The 17,130-nt window shown below is 46.0% G+C and overlaps 1 protein-coding gene across 4 annotated transcripts in view; it reads left to right on the top strand.

Annotated features, from left to right (window-relative positions):
* Nucleotides 1-17,130, top strand: part of VPS53 (VPS53 subunit of GARP complex) — a 182,179-nt gene that overhangs the window by 112,117 nt on the left and 52,932 nt on the right. For all 4 annotated transcript variants that reach the window (XM_063655698.1, XM_063655697.1, XM_063655699.1 and 1 more), the window contains one exon: nt 6,041-6,135. In XM_063655698.1, coding sequence (XP_063511768.1) covers nt 6,041-6,135 — 95 coding nt within the window. The remainder of the gene's footprint in view (nt 1-6,040; nt 6,136-17,130) is intronic.

Raw genomic sequence — 17,130 nt, 5'->3', positions numbered from 1 at the left:
CAATATGGTGAAACCATACTAAAAATACAAAATTAGCCGGGCGTGGTGGCGCATGCTTGTAATCCCAGCTACTCAGGAGGCTGAGGCAGGAGAATTGTGTGAACCCGGGAGGCGGAGGTTACAGTGAGCCGAGATCACACCACTGCACTCTAGCCTGGGCGACAGAGTGAGACTCCATCTCAAAAGAAACAATGAAACCCCCTGATCCAGCTGATCCACCCACCATTTCATGGGCTATTACTCGTAGTAATAAAACTTACATGCCAGTGACTAATGCCTCCACCCACCCCATCCCTGACCTCCTGCTGCCTCACCAGCCCTGGCCTTGCTGGTGGCTGATTAGGTGGGTGCCCCAGGGTCTCCCTCTTCCCAGAGTGGGGTGCACAACAAGAGCAGACCCCTTGGGGTGGGGGAGGGACCCCACCAGATGTGAGTGGTGAAATCAGCCGGAGGTGGTTGGAGGGAAGGTCTCTGCCGGCTCGGTGGGTGACCTAATGCATTTCATGGCTGTAGTCAGTAGCCGTGTGGCTCTCAAGGTAAGGGTCACACCTGCTCACTACTGCAGTTTACGCCTGGCTGCTGAGGAGAGAGAGGGAACCTGAAAAAAGGTGTTTCGTTTACAAGAGGGCCTGAGCAATCAGTTGCCAAGATATTCCTAATGATAAAAATTGACATCTGAAAGGGTCCTGAGGGACCCTGAAAGTATAACAGAAAGGAAAAGAAATAAGGAATGTCCCTTCTGGTGATCCGAGCAGTTCGATTTAATCTGTTTACATTGGGTAGTAATGAAAGGAAGTGGGACCAGCTGCAGACCTCCTCACTGTGACAACAGTAACCTTTTATTATTCCACCAAACTCCAGGAGGAAATAGCTTAAACATCTGCAGCTTTTGGACAGAATTCACACACTCAGAACCCGGCCCAAACACTACTGCTGAATGACTTAGTGTAGTGTTTAAGCTGAGAATCAACCCTTTGGGCAGTCGCGTGGTGCAAAGGGAAACGCCAGTTAGCCAAAATTCCAGCACCTACTATCTAAACTGAGCACGTTCATAACGTAGCCATAGGCAGGAGGCAGCCCTGCGGGAAAAAAGTGAGAAAAAAGGAAACTTCAGGCAATCTCTCCCATTATTCCTCTCTTGCTTCAGCTCACTAGAAATGCTGCAAGAGGACCCGGGGGCTGTGTGGCAGGGTCAAGGGTCCCTCCTCACTGCAGAAGAGTGCTGTTGGTGGGGAGGGCGGGGCAGAGCAGCATCATCTGCAGATAGAGGTGGAACCCTGGCACTGCCTGGTCGTGCAGCTTTCTGAGTGTCCTGTGGGGCCTCATCAAGGGCAGGGCCTGTGGCAGACTGAACAAGGTGAGTTCGTTGGAATTATATAGCCATTTTCTTTACTCACGTAGAATCTGTATTTTATACTTAACAGATGAGCTCTTCAAACTTATTCCAACATAGTTTCTTTCAAATCATGTATCACTTTTGTGCATACATAAAAAGGAAACTATAAGCAAAATAAATAAAGATATTTCTAAAACTTCTTCACATGCAGGCACACATCTTCTGAACCACTTTTTAAAAAACTTTATATTTGAAATAATTATGGGCTCATAAATTATAAACCTAGTACAGCGAAGTACAGTGTACCGATCTCCCAGCTTCCTCCAGGGGATAGCTAACATAGTAGAGAGCATCCTCACACCAGGAAATTGATCCACACCCCTCCCATCTCCCAGCTTCCTCCAGGGGGACACTAGAGAGCATCCTCACACCAGGAAATTGATCCAGACCCCTTCCCATCTCCCAGCTTCCTCCAGGGGGACATTAGAGAGCATCCTCACACCAGGAAATTGATCCACACCCCTCCCATCTCCCAGCTTCCTCCAGGGGGACACTAGAGAGCATCATCACACCAGGAAATTGATCCAGACCCCTTCCCATCTCCCAGCTTCCTCCAGGGGGACACTAGAGAGCATCATCAAACCAGAAAATTGATCCAGACCCCTTCCCATCTCCCAGCTTCCTCCAGGGGGACACTAGAGAGCATCCTCACACCAGGAAATTGATCCACACCCCTCCCATCTCCCAGCTTCCTCCAGGGGGACACTAGAGAGCATCCTCACACCAGGAAATTGATCCACACTCCTCCCATCTCCCAGCTTCCTCCAGGGGGACACTAGAGAGCATCATCAAACCAGAAAATTGATCCACACCCCTTCCCATCTCCCAGCTTCCTCCAGGGGGACACTAGAGAGCATCCTCACACCAGGAAATTGATCCACACCCCTCCCATCTCCCAGCTTCCTCCAGGAGGACACTAGAGAGCATCATCAAACCAGAAAATTGATCCACACCCCTCCCATCTCCCAGCTTCCTCCAGGGGGACACTAGAGAGCATCCTCACACCAGGAAATTGATCCACACCCCTCCCATCTCCCAGCTTCCTCCAGGGGGACACTAGAGAGCATCCTCAAACCAGAAAATTGATCCAGACCCCTTCCCATCTCCCAGCTTCCTCCAGGGGGACACTAGAGAGCATCATCAAACCAGAAAATTGATCCAGACCCCTTCCCATCTCCCAGCTTCCTCCAGGGGGACACTAGAGTGCATCATCAAACCAGGAAATTGATCCACACCCCTTTTTTGCTGAGGCAGGAGTGTCTTTGCCTCCCACACAGTGTTGCCCTCCAGCCCATGTGGTGTTGACGATGTGCCATTCTTAAGATGGCTCCATTGTGGTCTCTAGAATTTACCACCAGGGCACTGTACCCATTTTCCAAGTTTTTTGACATTATCCTTTACTTTTTTCTTTTTTAAATAATGTCAAACTAAGAGAAAAGTTACAAGGAGCTTCTAAATACCTTTCTTCTGGATTCAGCAATTGTTAACATTTTGCTATATAACTTTATTATTTCCTCCTCACTCCCCCCGACCTTTAGAACAATTTGTAAGTTGTAGACATAATGTCCTTTACCCCTAAATATTTTAGTATGTATTTCTTAAGAAGAAGGGCGTTCACTTCTATTGCCATAGATTAAAATCAGAAAATTTAACATCTATACAGCAATATATAATATATAGGCTTTTAAAGAATTTCATAATGTAGCCATTTTAAAGTGATAAAATATTGTCAGTAGTTGGGAAAGTACACATAAATTAGTAAGTCAGTAAAGCTGAATACAAAATATACATATTCAAAACAAAAAAAAGCAAAATATACATGTTGATTTTTTTAAATGATAACATTCTGTATTATGTAAATTCACATGTATAATTACCAGAAGTTATCCTGCAGAATGTGAATATTTTCTTCAGAAGAAGAAAAAAATTAAATAAAAAGAATAGCCATAATACTTATCATTATTTAATTAATAAAAAGATATCTGTTTGTAGTAGCCATGTTTTCCAAATCTAAATCCATGATATCTAGTCCTATAGAGTTAGACAAATTAAATCACATTTTTCTATTCACTTAAGTCATCTTATTGAATCAATAATAAAAGATAGATACTGACTTGGAAAAAACAGGACAAGTGGGTGAGGACACCCCTCACAATCCTTATCCTCCATCATAGATCCTTCATCTTAAACTAATGGAAGTGCAGAAAAACTCCCAGGACATCTGTGCACTCAAGTGGAATTCTAGATTCAGCAGATTCAAGCCCAATCAGCCAGGCTTGTGTGGTTGTGGGCTCAGTCCAAGGCCTGGCTTTGGCAGTGGCTTCCAGATGATAAGAGTGAAAACAGTGCAGATTGTATTTATTCTTAGGAAGGACCAAAGTTTCTAGAAACCTTGCCAAAAAATAAAAGACATGGAACTCCTGGAAGGTAAAAAGGGAAGAGGGTTAAGTACAAGATTGAGTGGGTGTGTCTAAAGTTGACATTTAATTTTTGGTGATCATTTTTTACAAATCAGTTTTTACAGATGTTTTTAACCATTGCAATGTGTTATTAAAAAAATTTTTTTTAAGAGACCAGAAATAGGTAGTTATCATTTCTGTCATTAGGGCTTATCTCTTCCAGTATTTATTAAAATATATAAGCAGTTCAAGAGGGTAGATCTTATATTAAGCATTCTTTTTTTTTTTCTTTTTGAAATGGAGTCTCACTCTGTTGCCAGGCTGGAGTGCAGTGGTGCAATCTCGGCTCACTGCCACCTCCACCTCCTGGGTTCAAGCAATTTCTCTACCTCAGCCTCTCGAGTAGCTGGGACTACAGGCGCACACCACCATACCCAGCTAATTTTTGTGTTTTTTAGTAGAGACAGGGTTTCACCATATTGGCCATGCTGGTCTTGAACTCCTGACCTCGTGATCTGCCTGCCTTGGCCTCCCAAAGTGCTGGGATTACAGGTGTGAGCCACCGCGCCCAGCAAGCATTCTTACCACAAGTAATAATAATCATAACAACAGGGGTGGGAGGAAGCTTGGGGAGGTGGTGGATACACTTACTGCCTTGATGGTGGTGAGGGCTTCGTGGGTGTATACTTATCCTCAAATGCATCAAGATGTATACATTAATTGTGTAGGGCTTTTAAAATGTCAATCATACCTCAATAAAGTGGGTTTTTAAAAAATAAGATATGAGTAGTTCAATTTAACAAGTATGTTGTGGGTGCCAATTTACATACAAATTATGTTTTAATATCAACCCCAGCAAGGTGTGTTTGGCTCAGGGTCATTTTGTAGACATTTGGCAATAGACAGAATTCACATTTGTTAGGAATAGAAGTAATACGTAGGAAAATCTTTGCTTGTTTTTTAGGTATTTGGAAAGGAATTAAGTAGCAAATATAGTTTTAAAATACTTGCCTGTCATATGACTTCTTTATCAGTGGCTTCCAAGTAACAGCCTGGGAACCAGTGCTCATCTAGCGTTGCAGTGGCCTAAAGCAAAAAATAAAGACAATATAGTCTGTCTGCCTGCCTGCGTGTCTCTCTATCTACCTGATGTAAGGTTACCAACTGTCCTTTCTTAGAAAGTACTGCCTATATGCTGCTATTTTATTCTTATAAAATTTGGGGGTATAGAATACAATTTTCTGGCTGGGCACCGTGCCTCATGCCTATAAGCCCAGCACTTTGGGAGGTAGAGGTGGGTGGATCACTTGAGGCCAAGAGTTCGAGACCAGCCTGGCCAACATGGCGAAACCCCACCTTTACTTAAAATACAAAAATTAGCTCGGCGTGGTGGCACGTGCCTGTAGTCCCAGCTACTTAGGAGGCTGAGACACAAGAATCACTTGAGTCTGGAAGGCGCAGGTTGCAGTGAGCTGAGATGGCGCCACTGCACTTTAGCCTGGGTGACAGGGAGATTCTGTCTCCAAAAGCAAACAAAAAAAAAACCTTTATTGATTTATTTTTTTAGGAACTTGTGGTAAGAATAGAAAGTAGCAAAATAAAGTTAACAACCCTCTATTGGTTGTCCATATCCTTCTTTTTCTTACATTTTCTTACTGATGGAATTAAAAAAATTCTGGGAACCATTGCAGGAAAATAATTCTATAATTGAAAGAGTTCTAGTTTAAGAAAAGCAGACTTCTACATATGTGTTGGGGCAGGTTAGAGAACCTCTGAGTCCTCATTTCTTGAGGTATAAAATAGTAGTACTGATACCTACATGAAGGATTATTGTGAGGAGCAGGTGACATATTAGTTGGTATCAAAGTGCTGTCAAAAATTGGATTGTGCGAAAGCACTTTTTAAATTCTAAAGCACCGTACAAATACAAGGTGCTATTATTAGCCGGGATTTAAATTCTGGAAAACACCAGTCAGATAGATGATGACGAGCTTCCAGATTCAAAACACATATGTTATCCAGGTAGCAGTATGTCTTTCACCGTCCAGAGCAAGTGAGTGATGCTAACAAAGCTGATGTTTTGTTCACCTGCCAGGGTGAATGGTGCAGTCGTCGTATTGGGTTACATTGAGTACTCTCTTATCTGTGACTTGGGAATGAACTTTGAAATGATGTTTTTAAAAAAATTCTTGAACATTTGCAAAGATCACTCAAGTATGGGGTTTATTTTTCTTTGTTTTTACAGCCAAAGAAGCCTAAAGCCCCAGACAATCCATTTCATGGCATTGTTTCCAAGTGTTTTGAGCCTCATCTCTACGTGTATATCGAATCCCAGGACAAGTGAGTGAGGAACATTTGCTGTTTTCTGCCTGCATTTCTCGCCCCTCTGGTCATGACTGGGTCTTAGAAGCGCACAGCTCCTTCCGGGGCTGAAAGATGGATGTGGCATGCCTGTGACCCTCCCTAGAAACCCATTAGGGATATTTTTACATCTTTTGAATGTTATCATTAATTGTGTCTATAAATCTCAGAGCCTGAGTTTGCCCCTAATAAGGTCCCCAGTGGATCCCTACATTGGGATCCCTTCCCATGTGGGTGTTGAGCCCTGACAGATATCAGCCCACAAAGCTTTACAGTGTCAGGCACTGGGTATCGGAAGAAAGCCTAGTCTCTAATGTATATGTTTTCAAGTATAATTTAACCTTTTATTTTGAAATAATTTAGACTTATAAAAAAGTTACAAAAATAGGACAAAACATTTTCACATGCCCTCCTCAGAGAATGTTAACATCTTACATAAGAACCACAGTTACCAAAATCGAGAAGGTAATACTGTCCCATTAATGTACCTTTTTCTGGTCCAGGACCCAATAATCATGCATTTCGTTGTCAGATCTCTTTGATCTTGGTCTCATTTAATCTTGAGTAGTTCCTCATCTTTTTATTCCCTCTCCTCCCCTCCCCTCCCCTCCTTTTTTGATACAGAGTCTCACGCTGTCCCCCAGGCTGGAGTGCAGTGGTGAGATTATGACTTACTGTATCCTCCATCTCCTGGGCTCAAGCAATCCTCCCACTGCAGTCTCCCAAGTAGCTGGGACCACAGGCACACGCCACCACGCCCGGTTAATTTTTCTATTTTTAGTAGAGATGCTGTTTCCCTGTGTTGCCCAGGCTGGTCTGGAACTCCTGGGCTTAAATGATTCACCCACTTCAGCCTCCCAAAGTGCTGGAATTACAGGCATGAGCCACCTCGCCCAGCCATTCCTCATGTTTTCTTGGTCTTTCACGACCTCAGTGTGTACTGGCCAGGTATTTTGTACAATGTCCTCAGTTTTTGTTTTTCTTGATGAAATCAATTTTGGGCAAGAATACCATAAAAGTGGCATTGTATCCCCTGTGCATTGTTTCAAGAGGCACATCACATTGATTTGTCCCATTATTGGGGACTTTGATTACTTGCTTTAGGTGGTACCTGCCAACTATCTTCACTGTGAAGTTACTGTTTTTCTCCTGGTAATTAATAAGTATCTTATGGGATGATACTTTGTAAATATCCTGCTCGCATCAAACTTTTGCCCACTCATTTCACATCCCTTGATGATTGATTCCTGACTGAAGCATTGTTTCTGTGGCATTTGCCAAATGTTGATTGTCTGTTTTCATCATTTCTTCTACATTTACTAATTGGAGTTCTACTATATGGAAGAATTTTCCCTCTCCCCCATTTGTTTATATATCAGTATGAACTCATGGATTCTGATTTTATTTTATGGATCATCTATATAATACAGTATATGCTTTTCACGTGGCCAGGTACAGTGGGTCCCACCTGTAATCCCAGCACTTTGGGAGGCCAAGGTAGGAGGAGCTCTTGATCCCAGAATTCAAGACCAGCCTGGGCAACATGCTGAAACCTCATCTTTATAAATAATTTTTTTTTTAATTAGTCAGGTGTGGTGGTGCACACCTGTAGTCCCAGCTACTCGAGAGGCTGAGGTGGAAAAATCACTGGAGCCCAGGAGGCGGAGGCTGCAATTAGCCGTTACTATGCCACCCAGCTTGGTGACAGAGACTTTGTCTCAAAAAAAAAAAAAAAAAAAGCAAACAAAATATAGTATATACTTTTCACAAACTTGTAGCCTCCAAATATTTTTATAAAGCATCTCACTGCGGCCAGGTTTCTTCCCTCCCACCCTGTTTTTAAAAAAATCCCAACGACTTCCAAACTAACAGCCGAAGACTGTGTTCATGCTCCAGTGGCCGTTGTGTGCGTGAGGGGGCATTAGAAAAGGAGGAAGACTCCTCCTCATCCCTGAGTCCTTGTCCACAGCCAAGCCCTTCCACGTTGGAAGGCAGGTTTTGGAAAGGTCAAGATGATTGTGACAAGATGACTGGAGACAGACTGGCCTGGGCTCCCAGAGGAAGCCTCGTAGTCTGAAGAACGCACTTGGAAGGGACCAGAAGGTGGCTCCCATGGGAAGAGCAACAGTGGCTGCGGGAAAGTCCTGAGGAAAGTTCTTCAGGAACACATTGAGGTTCTGAGGGAAGTTCTCTGGAAACACATTGGGTTCTGAGGGAGCTTCTCGGGGAACGCATTAGGTACTGAGGGAAGTTATCTGGGAACATATTAGGTCCTGAGGGAGGTTCTGTGGTAATTGACTGAGGTTCTGAGGGAGGTTCTCTGGGAAGGAATTAGGTTCTGAGGGAGGTTGTCTGGGAACGCATTGAGGTCCTAAGGGAAGTTCTTTGGGAACACATTAGGTTCTGAGGGAATTTCTCTGTGAACGCATTAGATTCTGAGGGTCTATCTTTGGGAATGCATTAGGTTGAGGGAATTTCTCTACGAACCCATTCCGTTTTGAGGGAGGTTCTCTGGGACCGCATTAGGTCCTGAGGTGGTTCTGTAGTAATGCACTGAGGTTCTGAGGGAGGTTCTCTGGGAAGGAATTAGGTTCTGAGGGATGTTCTCTGGGAACGCATTAGGTTCTGAGGGAGGTTCTCTGGGAACGCATTAGGTCCTGAGGGAGGAGCTCTGGGAACACGTTGAGGTCCTGAGGGAAGTTCTCTGGGAATGCACTGAGATTGTGATGGAGGTTCTCTGGAAACGCACTGAGGTTCTGAGGGAGGTTCTCTGGGAACGCATTAGGTTCTGAGGGAATTTCTCTGGGAACGCATTAAATTCTGAGGGAGGATCTCTGGGAACGCATTAGGTTCTGAGAGAAGTTCTCTGGGAACGAATTACGTGCTTAGGAAGGTTCTCTGATAATGCACTGAGGTTCTGAGGGAGATTGCCTGGAAACACATTACATTCTGAGGGAGATTCTCTGGGAACGCATTGAGGTCCTAAAGGAAGTTCTTTGGGAATGCATTAGGTTCTGAGGGAGTTTCTCTGTGAATGCATTAGATTCTGAGGGAGGATCTCTGGGAACGCATTAGGTTCTGAGGGAAGTTGTCTACGAACGCATTGCATTCTGAGTGAGGTTCTCTGGGAACGCATTAGGTCCTGAGGGAGGATCTCTGGGAATACGTTGAGGTCCTGAGGGAAGTTGTCTGGGAATGCAGTGAGATTGTGAGGGAGGTTCTCTGGAAACGCACTGAGATTCTGAGGGAGGTTCTCTGGGAACGCATTAGGTTCTGAGGGATGTTCTCTGGGACCACATTAGGTCCTGAGGGAGGTTTTCTGGTAATGCACTGAGATTCTGTTGGGGGTTCTCTGGGAACGCATTAGGTTCTGAGGGAAGCTCTGTGGGAACACATTAGGTTCTGAGGGAAGCTCTGTGGGAACACATTAGGTTCTGAGGGAAGCTCTGTGGTAACACATTAGGTTGAGGGAGGTTGTCTGGGAACGCATTAGGTTCGGAGGGATGTTCTCTGGGAACGCATTGAGATCCTGAGGGAAGTTCTCTGGGAACACATTAGGTTCTGAGGGAGGTTCTCTGGGAACGCTTTAGATTCTATGGGAGGTTCTCTGGGAACGCGTTAGGTCCTGAGCGAGGTTTCTGGGAACTCATTGAAGTCCTGAGGGAGGTTCTGTGCTAACGCATTGAGGTTCTGTGGAAGATTCTCTAGGAACGCATTGAGGTTCTGAGGGAGGTTCTCTGGGAACTCATTGAGTTCTGACAGAGGTTCTCTGGGAAAGCATTAGGTTCTGAGGGAGGTTCTGTGGGAACGCATTGACGTCCTGAGGGAAGTTCTCTGGAAACGCATTAGGTTCTGAAGGAGGTTCTCTGGGAAAGCATTAGGACTGAGGGAGGTTCTTTGGGAACACATTAGGTTCTGAGGGAGGTTCTCTGGGAACGCTTTAGGTTCTCTGAGAGGTTCTCTGGGAACGCATTAGGTCCTGAGCGAGGTTTCTGGGAATGCATTGAGGTCCTGAGGGAGGTTCTCTGCTAAGTCATTGAGGTTCTGAGGGAGGTTCTCTGGGAACGCATTAAGTTCTGAGGGAGGTTCTCTGTGAGCGCTTTAGGTTCTGAGGGAGGTTCTCTGGGAATGCACTGAGGTTCTGAGGGAGGTTCTCTGGGCACATATTGAGTTCTGAGGGAGGTTCTCTGGGCACGTATTAGGTTCTGATGGAGGTTCTCTGGGAATGCATGGAGGTCCTGAGGGAAGTTCTCTGGGAACGCATTAGGTTCTGAGGAAATTTTCTGGGAACGCATTAGATTCTGAGGGAGGATCTTTGTGAACACATTAGGTTCTGTGGGAAGTTCTCTGGGAATGCTTTAGGTTCTGAGGGATGTTCTCTGGGAATGCATTGAGGTCTGTGGGAGGTTCTCTGGGAACGCATTAGGTGCTGGAACAGGTTCTCTGGGAACGCATTAGCTCCTGAGGGAGGTTCTCTGGGAACCCATTAGGTTCTGAGGCAGGTTCTTTGGGAATGCATTAGGTTCTGAGGGAAGTTCTCTGGGAACGAATTATGTGCTTAGGAAGGTTCTCTGGTAATGCACTGAGGTTCTGAGGGAGGTTGCCTGGGAACGCATTAGGTTCTGAGGGAGGTTCTCTGGAAACGCATTGAGGTCCTAAGGGAAGTTCTTTGGGAATGAATTAGTTTCTGAGGGAATTTCTCTGTGAACGCATTGGATTCTGAGGGAGGATCTTTGGGAATGCCTTAGGTTCTGAGGGAAGTTCTCTACGAACGCATTCCGTTTTGAGGGAGGTTCTCTAGGAACGCATTAGGTCCTGAGGGAGGTTTTCTGGTAATGCACTGAGATTCTGTTGGGAGTTCTCTTGGAACACATTAGGTTCTGAGGGATGTTCTCTGGGACCGCATTAGGTCCTGAGGGATGTTCTCTGGGACCGCATTAGGTCCTGAGGGAGGTTCTCTGGTAATTGACTGAGGTTCTGAGGGAGGTTCTCTGAAAGGAATTGGGTTCTGAGGGAAGTTGTCTGAGAATGCATTAGGTTCTGAGGGAGCTTCTCTGGGAAGGAATTAGGTTCTGAGGGAGCTTCTCTGGGAAGGAATTAGGTCCTGAGGGAGGATCTCTGGGAATACGTTGAGGTCCTGAGGGAAGTTGTCTGGGAATGCAGTGAGATTGTGAGGGAGGTTCTCTGGAAACGCACTGAGATTCTGAGGGAGGTTCTGTGGGAACGCATTAGGTTCTGAGGGATGTTCTCTGGGACCGCATTAGGTCCTGAGGGAGGTTTTCTGGTAATGCACTGAGATTCTGTTGGGGTTTCTCTGGGAACGCATTAGGTTCTGAGGGATATTCTCTGGGATCACATTAGGTCCCAGAGAATATCCTCTGATATTAGGTCCCAGAGAATATTCTCTGGGATCACATTAGAACCTGAGGGAGGTTCTCTGGTAATTGACTGAGGTTCTGAGGGAGGTTCTCTGGGAAGGAATTAGGTTCTGAGGGAAGTTGTCTGGGAATGCATTACGTTCTGAGGGAGCTTCTCTGGAAACGCACTGAGGTTCTGAGGGAGGTTCTCTGGGAATGCATTAGGTTCTGAGAGAATTTCTCTGCTAACACATTAAATTCTGAGGGAGGATCTCTGGGAACGCATTAGGTTCTGAGGGATGTTCTCTAGGAATGCATTAGGTTCTGAGGGAGGTTCTTTGGGAATGCATTAGGTTCTGAGGGAGGATCTCTGGGAATGAATTACCTGCTTAGGAAGGTTCTCTGGTAATGCACTGAGGTTCTGAGGGAGGTTGCCTGGGAACGCATTAGGTTCTGAGGGAGGTTCTCTGGGAGCGCATTAGGTGCCGGGAGAGGTTCTCTGGGAATGCATTAGGTTCTGAGGTATGTTTTCTGGGAATGCATTGAGGTTCTGAGGGAAGTTCTTTGGGAATGCATTGAGGTTCTCAGGGAAGCTATCTGGGAACGCATTAGGTTATGAGGGAGATTGTCTGGGAACACATTAGGTTCTGAGAGAGGTTCTCTGGGAACCGTTTAAGTTTGAGGGAGGTTCTCTGCGAATGCATTAGGTTCTGAGTGAAGTTCTCTGGGAACACGTTTAGGTCCTAAGGGAATTTCTCTGGGAACGCATTAGGGTCTCAGGGAGGTTCGCTGCGAATGCATTAGGTTCTGAGGGAAGTTCTCTGGGAACGCATTAGGTTCTGAGAGAAGTTTTCTGGGAACGCATTAGGTCCTGAGGGAAGTTTTCTGGGACCACATTAGGTTCTGAGGGAAGGTCTCTGGGATGCATTAGGTCCTGAGGGAGGTTCTCTGGGAAAGCATTAGATTCTGGGGGAGGTTCTCTGGGAACGCATTGAGGTTCTGAAGGAGGTTCTCTGGGAACGCATTGAGGTTCTGAGGGAGGTCCTCTGGGAACGCATTGAGGTTCTGGGGTGGTTTTTCGGAACGCATTTGTTCCTGAGTGAAGTTCTCTGAGAACGCATTAGGTTCTGAGGGAGGTTTTCTGGGAACGCATTAGGTTCTGAGGGAGGTTCTCTGCGAATGCATTAGGTTCTGAGTGAAGTTCTCTGGGAACACATTAGATCCTGAGGGAATTTCTCTGGGAATGCATTAGGTTCTGAGGGAGGTTCTCTGGGAATGCATTAGGTTCTGAGGAAGGTTCTCTGGGAATGCATTAGGTTCTGAGGGAGGTTCTCTGGGAACGCATTAGGTTCTGAGGGATGTTCTCTGGGAACGCATTGAGGTTCTGAGGGATGTTCTCTGGGAACGCATTGAGGTTCTGAGGGAAGTTCCCTGGGAACGCGTTAGGTTCTGAGGGAGGTTCTCTGGGAACGCATTAGGTTCTGAGGGAGGTTCTCTGGGAACGCATTGAGGTTCTGAGGGAGGTTCTCTGGGAACGTATTAGGTTTTTAGGGAGGCTCTCTGGGGTTGCATTTACGCATTTAGGTCTGATTGCACTCCACCCCTCCTCTTGTTTTTAATGCTTCTATCATGGGTGAGCACATTCTTAGTTTCAAACATGTTTCTTAAACTGTAACATTAAGAGAATGTTTCAATTAGAAGCTCCACATGGAACTGTATTATTCACTCACGTGATTTTATGGACTGTTTCTATGCTTTTCATGCCCGATTACAAAGTACTTCATATTAAAATCTCAGAAAATGAACTTGCCCAGTAGCTTCTCCATCATCAAACGGAAGTCTTCCCATCAGCCCCCCACCAAAAAGTTGCCTTGCCGTCATTTGCCTTGCAAAGACCCAGTGGTGCCCTTGCTCTCCTCCCAGTGGGCACATGTCCAGCAGGCACACAGAGGTACAGTGGGGACTTCCGCCTCTTTGTCCTTCAGAGCACCCTGTCTTCTACATTCACAAGTTGCCTCCAGGAAGTTACTAAGACACCCCTGAGGGGCAGGAAAAAGGATTGGTTATTTGCCTATTAGAGTCACAGGTCTTTGAGCAACCCCCCTGGATGACTCTTTTCAGCCAAAGCCCCATCTTCTCTTAACCCAAATTTTTCGTTTTAAAAGGCTTAAAAGTTACTGGGTCCAGGGTTTATTTTTTTTTATTTATTTTTGAGACGGGGTCTCAGTGTCAGCTAAGATGGAGTACAGAGGCGTGATCAGGACTCACTGTATCCTCAACCTCCTGGGTTTCAGCAGTCTTTCCTCCTCAGCCTCTCAAGTAGCTGAGATTACAGGCACACAGCACCACACTTGGCTAATTTTGTATTTTTTGTAGAGACGCAGTTTTGCCATGTTGCCCAGGCTGGTCTCAAACTCCTGGGCTTAAGAGGTCTGCCCACCTCCACCTCCCAAAGTGCCGGGATTACAGGCATGAGCCACCGCACCCAGCCAAGGCCCAGGGTTTAAAGCACATGTCTGAGGTAGCCACATCCTTTCCCAAAACCCACCTGGTCTAAAGGGTCATTTTTCTGAGTTATTGTAATTCTGGCATCCACTCTTTTCACATGGCCTTGATTTGTACAAAGTATACTCATTGTTCGTGATACTTTGGGGAAGGAGCCAGGCCTCCCTTCCTTGGGGACTCTCCATTTTCCTATGAAAAATGAAGTGCTGGCCACTTACCCTGCTGTCTGGCCTCACCAGGAAGTTTCCGCAGCACTAAGGAAGGAGCAGATACTGCGCAGGCTGTGCTGCTTTTCCTCCAGAATAAACACTAAACACTATAACTCGAAGTAGAAAATAGAGTTCAAAGAACTCCATTTCCTTATCTGTCAAGAGAGATAATCAGACAAAATAATGCCCAACGCACTCGTTATTAACCATTTTAAAGTCATAGATCCTTTTTAAGAACCCAATGGAAAGCATAGACGCTCTTGTCAAAAAAATCTGTATCATGCACACACTATTTTGAGTGTAATTTCAAGGAGTTCTAGGAACTGCTTCTTCCCTTCAGTCAAAGAATCCTGAGGCTGGAGAAGGAACTCAGGCGGGGACTGGTTTTGTGCACATTACTACTTTTGCTGTAGCTCTGACTCAGAAAGTATAAGACCATTCATAACTTCCCAGATGACAGAGACACAGCACAGTGTGGTGGAAAGAGCGTGGGCCTGATCCCAGACAGACCTGGATGTGAGGCTTGGCGCTTGCTCGGCTGGGGCCTTGAGCGTGCTCCTAGCCCCTCTACGCTGTGAGGATCATAAGGCCGACCTCATCTGGGTGTGAGGCTCCGTGCTTGCTCGGCTGGGGCCTTGAGCGTGCTCCTAGCCCCTCTACACTGTGAGGATCATAAGGCCGACCTGGTGGGCTTTGTGGCGAGGAGGAGAAGAGGCGGCATTTTCACCTTCAGCACACAGTAAACGGTGCTCAGGAACTGTGCCTGCCCTGCCATCCCTCTCATCTTTTTCAGGACTCCTATGTGGGTGGGTGGCCTTGTCAGTGTGGCCAGATTTCTCCTGAGCCTGGCATGGGGTCCACCCTCTCATCTCCCCAGCCTCCCACCTGCCCAGGGAAAGTTCCGGCAGCACCTGCTCCAGCCAAAAGCCAAGTAGCAGTAGGAGGACTGCAGAGCCAGTACTCAGGGAGGAGGCAGGAAGTGAGGATGGCCACTAGCAGGTTGGGCTAAGCCGTCCTTACATCCTTTAAATGGCTTTCTCAATTTTTATTTATGTTCAAAGAGGAGGTTAGTCTGTCTTCTACCCTTAGGATGTAGTGATTTCCTCTGGCTGACTCTTGCAAAAGAGATTTCTACATAGGCACTTTCTTCACCCCATGCTGCGGCGTTCTCCATCAGGGAAGTTACTGGTAACTCCATATCTGCCCATTCTCCTGAGTTCCCTCTAATAACTTTTGTTAGAATAGAACCCATGCTTTTCTAGAGCCCAGCATCTGTCTGTAAACTAATTACCATTGTTGTTTATTTTGAATTAATTTCAAGCTTACAGAAGAATTACAAGAATTATACATAGAGCCCTTGTATAGCCTTCATCCAGATTCCTCATTAATCGTTATCTCCCCCACACACATAATGCACAGACACCGCATTATGGCTACTGCCTTTCTTTCCCGGTGCCTCACTGCTTGACATTCCAGTTAGAATATTGTTTCTGTGAATGCTGACTGCAGGCCCGCCAGAGAAACAGCCTTGGCCATCCATGGATAAACCCAGTCTGCAAGGGCGTATTTCTTCTCCTCACTTTAGTTTTTCCCTCTACTGATACCACTCTGCAACAGTCTTCATTCCTAGGGCATGTAATTTATCAGTGGAACTCCCAGCAGTATTTGGGGAAGGAGGTATTTCCTTCCTTCTCCCTTCCCCTCCCCTCCCCTCCCCTTCGACAATGTCTTGCTCTGTTGTCCAGGCTGGAGTTCCTTCCGACGGTGTCTTGCTGTGTTGTCCAGGCTGGAGTTCCTTCCAACAGTGTCTTGCTGTGTTGCCCAGGCTGGAGTTCCTTCTGACAGTGTCTTGCTCTGTTGTCCAGGCTGGAGTTCCTTCCGACAGTGTCTTGCTGTGTTGTCCAGGCTGGAGTTCCTTCCGACAGTGTCTTGCTCTGTTGTCCAGGCTGGAGTGCAGTGATGGCATTATAGCTCACTGTAACCTCAAACTCCTGGGCTCAAATGATCCTCCTCCCTCAGCCTCCCAAGTAGCTGGAACTACAAGCACACACCACCATGCCTAACTAATTTGTTTATTTTTTTTAGAGATAGGGATCTCACTTTGTTGCCCACAGTATTTTCAAACTCCTGGCCTCCTCCTAGCCATGCATGGTGATGGACGCCTGTAGTCCCAGCTACTTGGGAGGCTGAGGCAGGAGAATTGCTTGAGCCTGGGGGGTTGAGGCTGCAGTGAGCCATGATCATGCCACTGCACTGTCCTGGGTGACAAAGCAATACTCGGTCTCAAAAAAAAAAAAAAAAAGAAAAAAAAAATGTGATCAGATTGGATCATGTATTCAAAACAAATGAGCTTTACGCATTCCCATTGGGGTAACTTATATTCTTCTGTTCTGTGAAATGCTGGCTACTGATTTTCTAATGTCTCATGTGGCATCAAAGCATGCTGATGCAGAGTGAAAGATGGAAGGGAGGGGAAGGTTTCCCCAACTGGTTTATTTCTCAGCCACTCGAAAGAACAATGTCAGAAGTAACCGAGTAGACATCCTGTAGACATTCTACAAAGTATAGATCTTTAGAGTTTTTTGAAGTGAACATTTTCTTCATGCTGTATGATGATAATTAATTTATAATCTTACTCATTGGGTTGAGTCTGAAATAGGAAGCAAGTAAGTAAGTATCCATCTTCTAGGGGAACAGGTGAGTGTTGAAAGTAGAAGCACATCAGAGTCAGCCGGCGCAGTGGCCCACGCCTGGAAGCACATCAGAGTCGGCTGGGCGCGGTGGTTCAGGCCTGGAAGCACATCAGAGTTGGCTGGGTGCGGTGGCTCACGCCTGGAAGCACATCAGAGTCGGCTGGGTGCAGTGGCTCACGCCTGTAATCCCAGCACTTTGGGAGGCTGAGG

Source organism: Pongo pygmaeus, chromosome 19 (assembly GCF_028885625.2).
Source record: "Pongo pygmaeus isolate AG05252 chromosome 19, NHGRI_mPonPyg2-v2.0_pri, whole genome shotgun sequence".
Classification (NCBI taxonomy): Eukaryota; Metazoa; Chordata; class Mammalia; order Primates; family Hominidae; genus Pongo; species Pongo pygmaeus.
The sequence above is the reverse complement of the archived record's forward strand: the minus strand, read 5'-3'. Positions and strand labels throughout refer to the sequence as shown.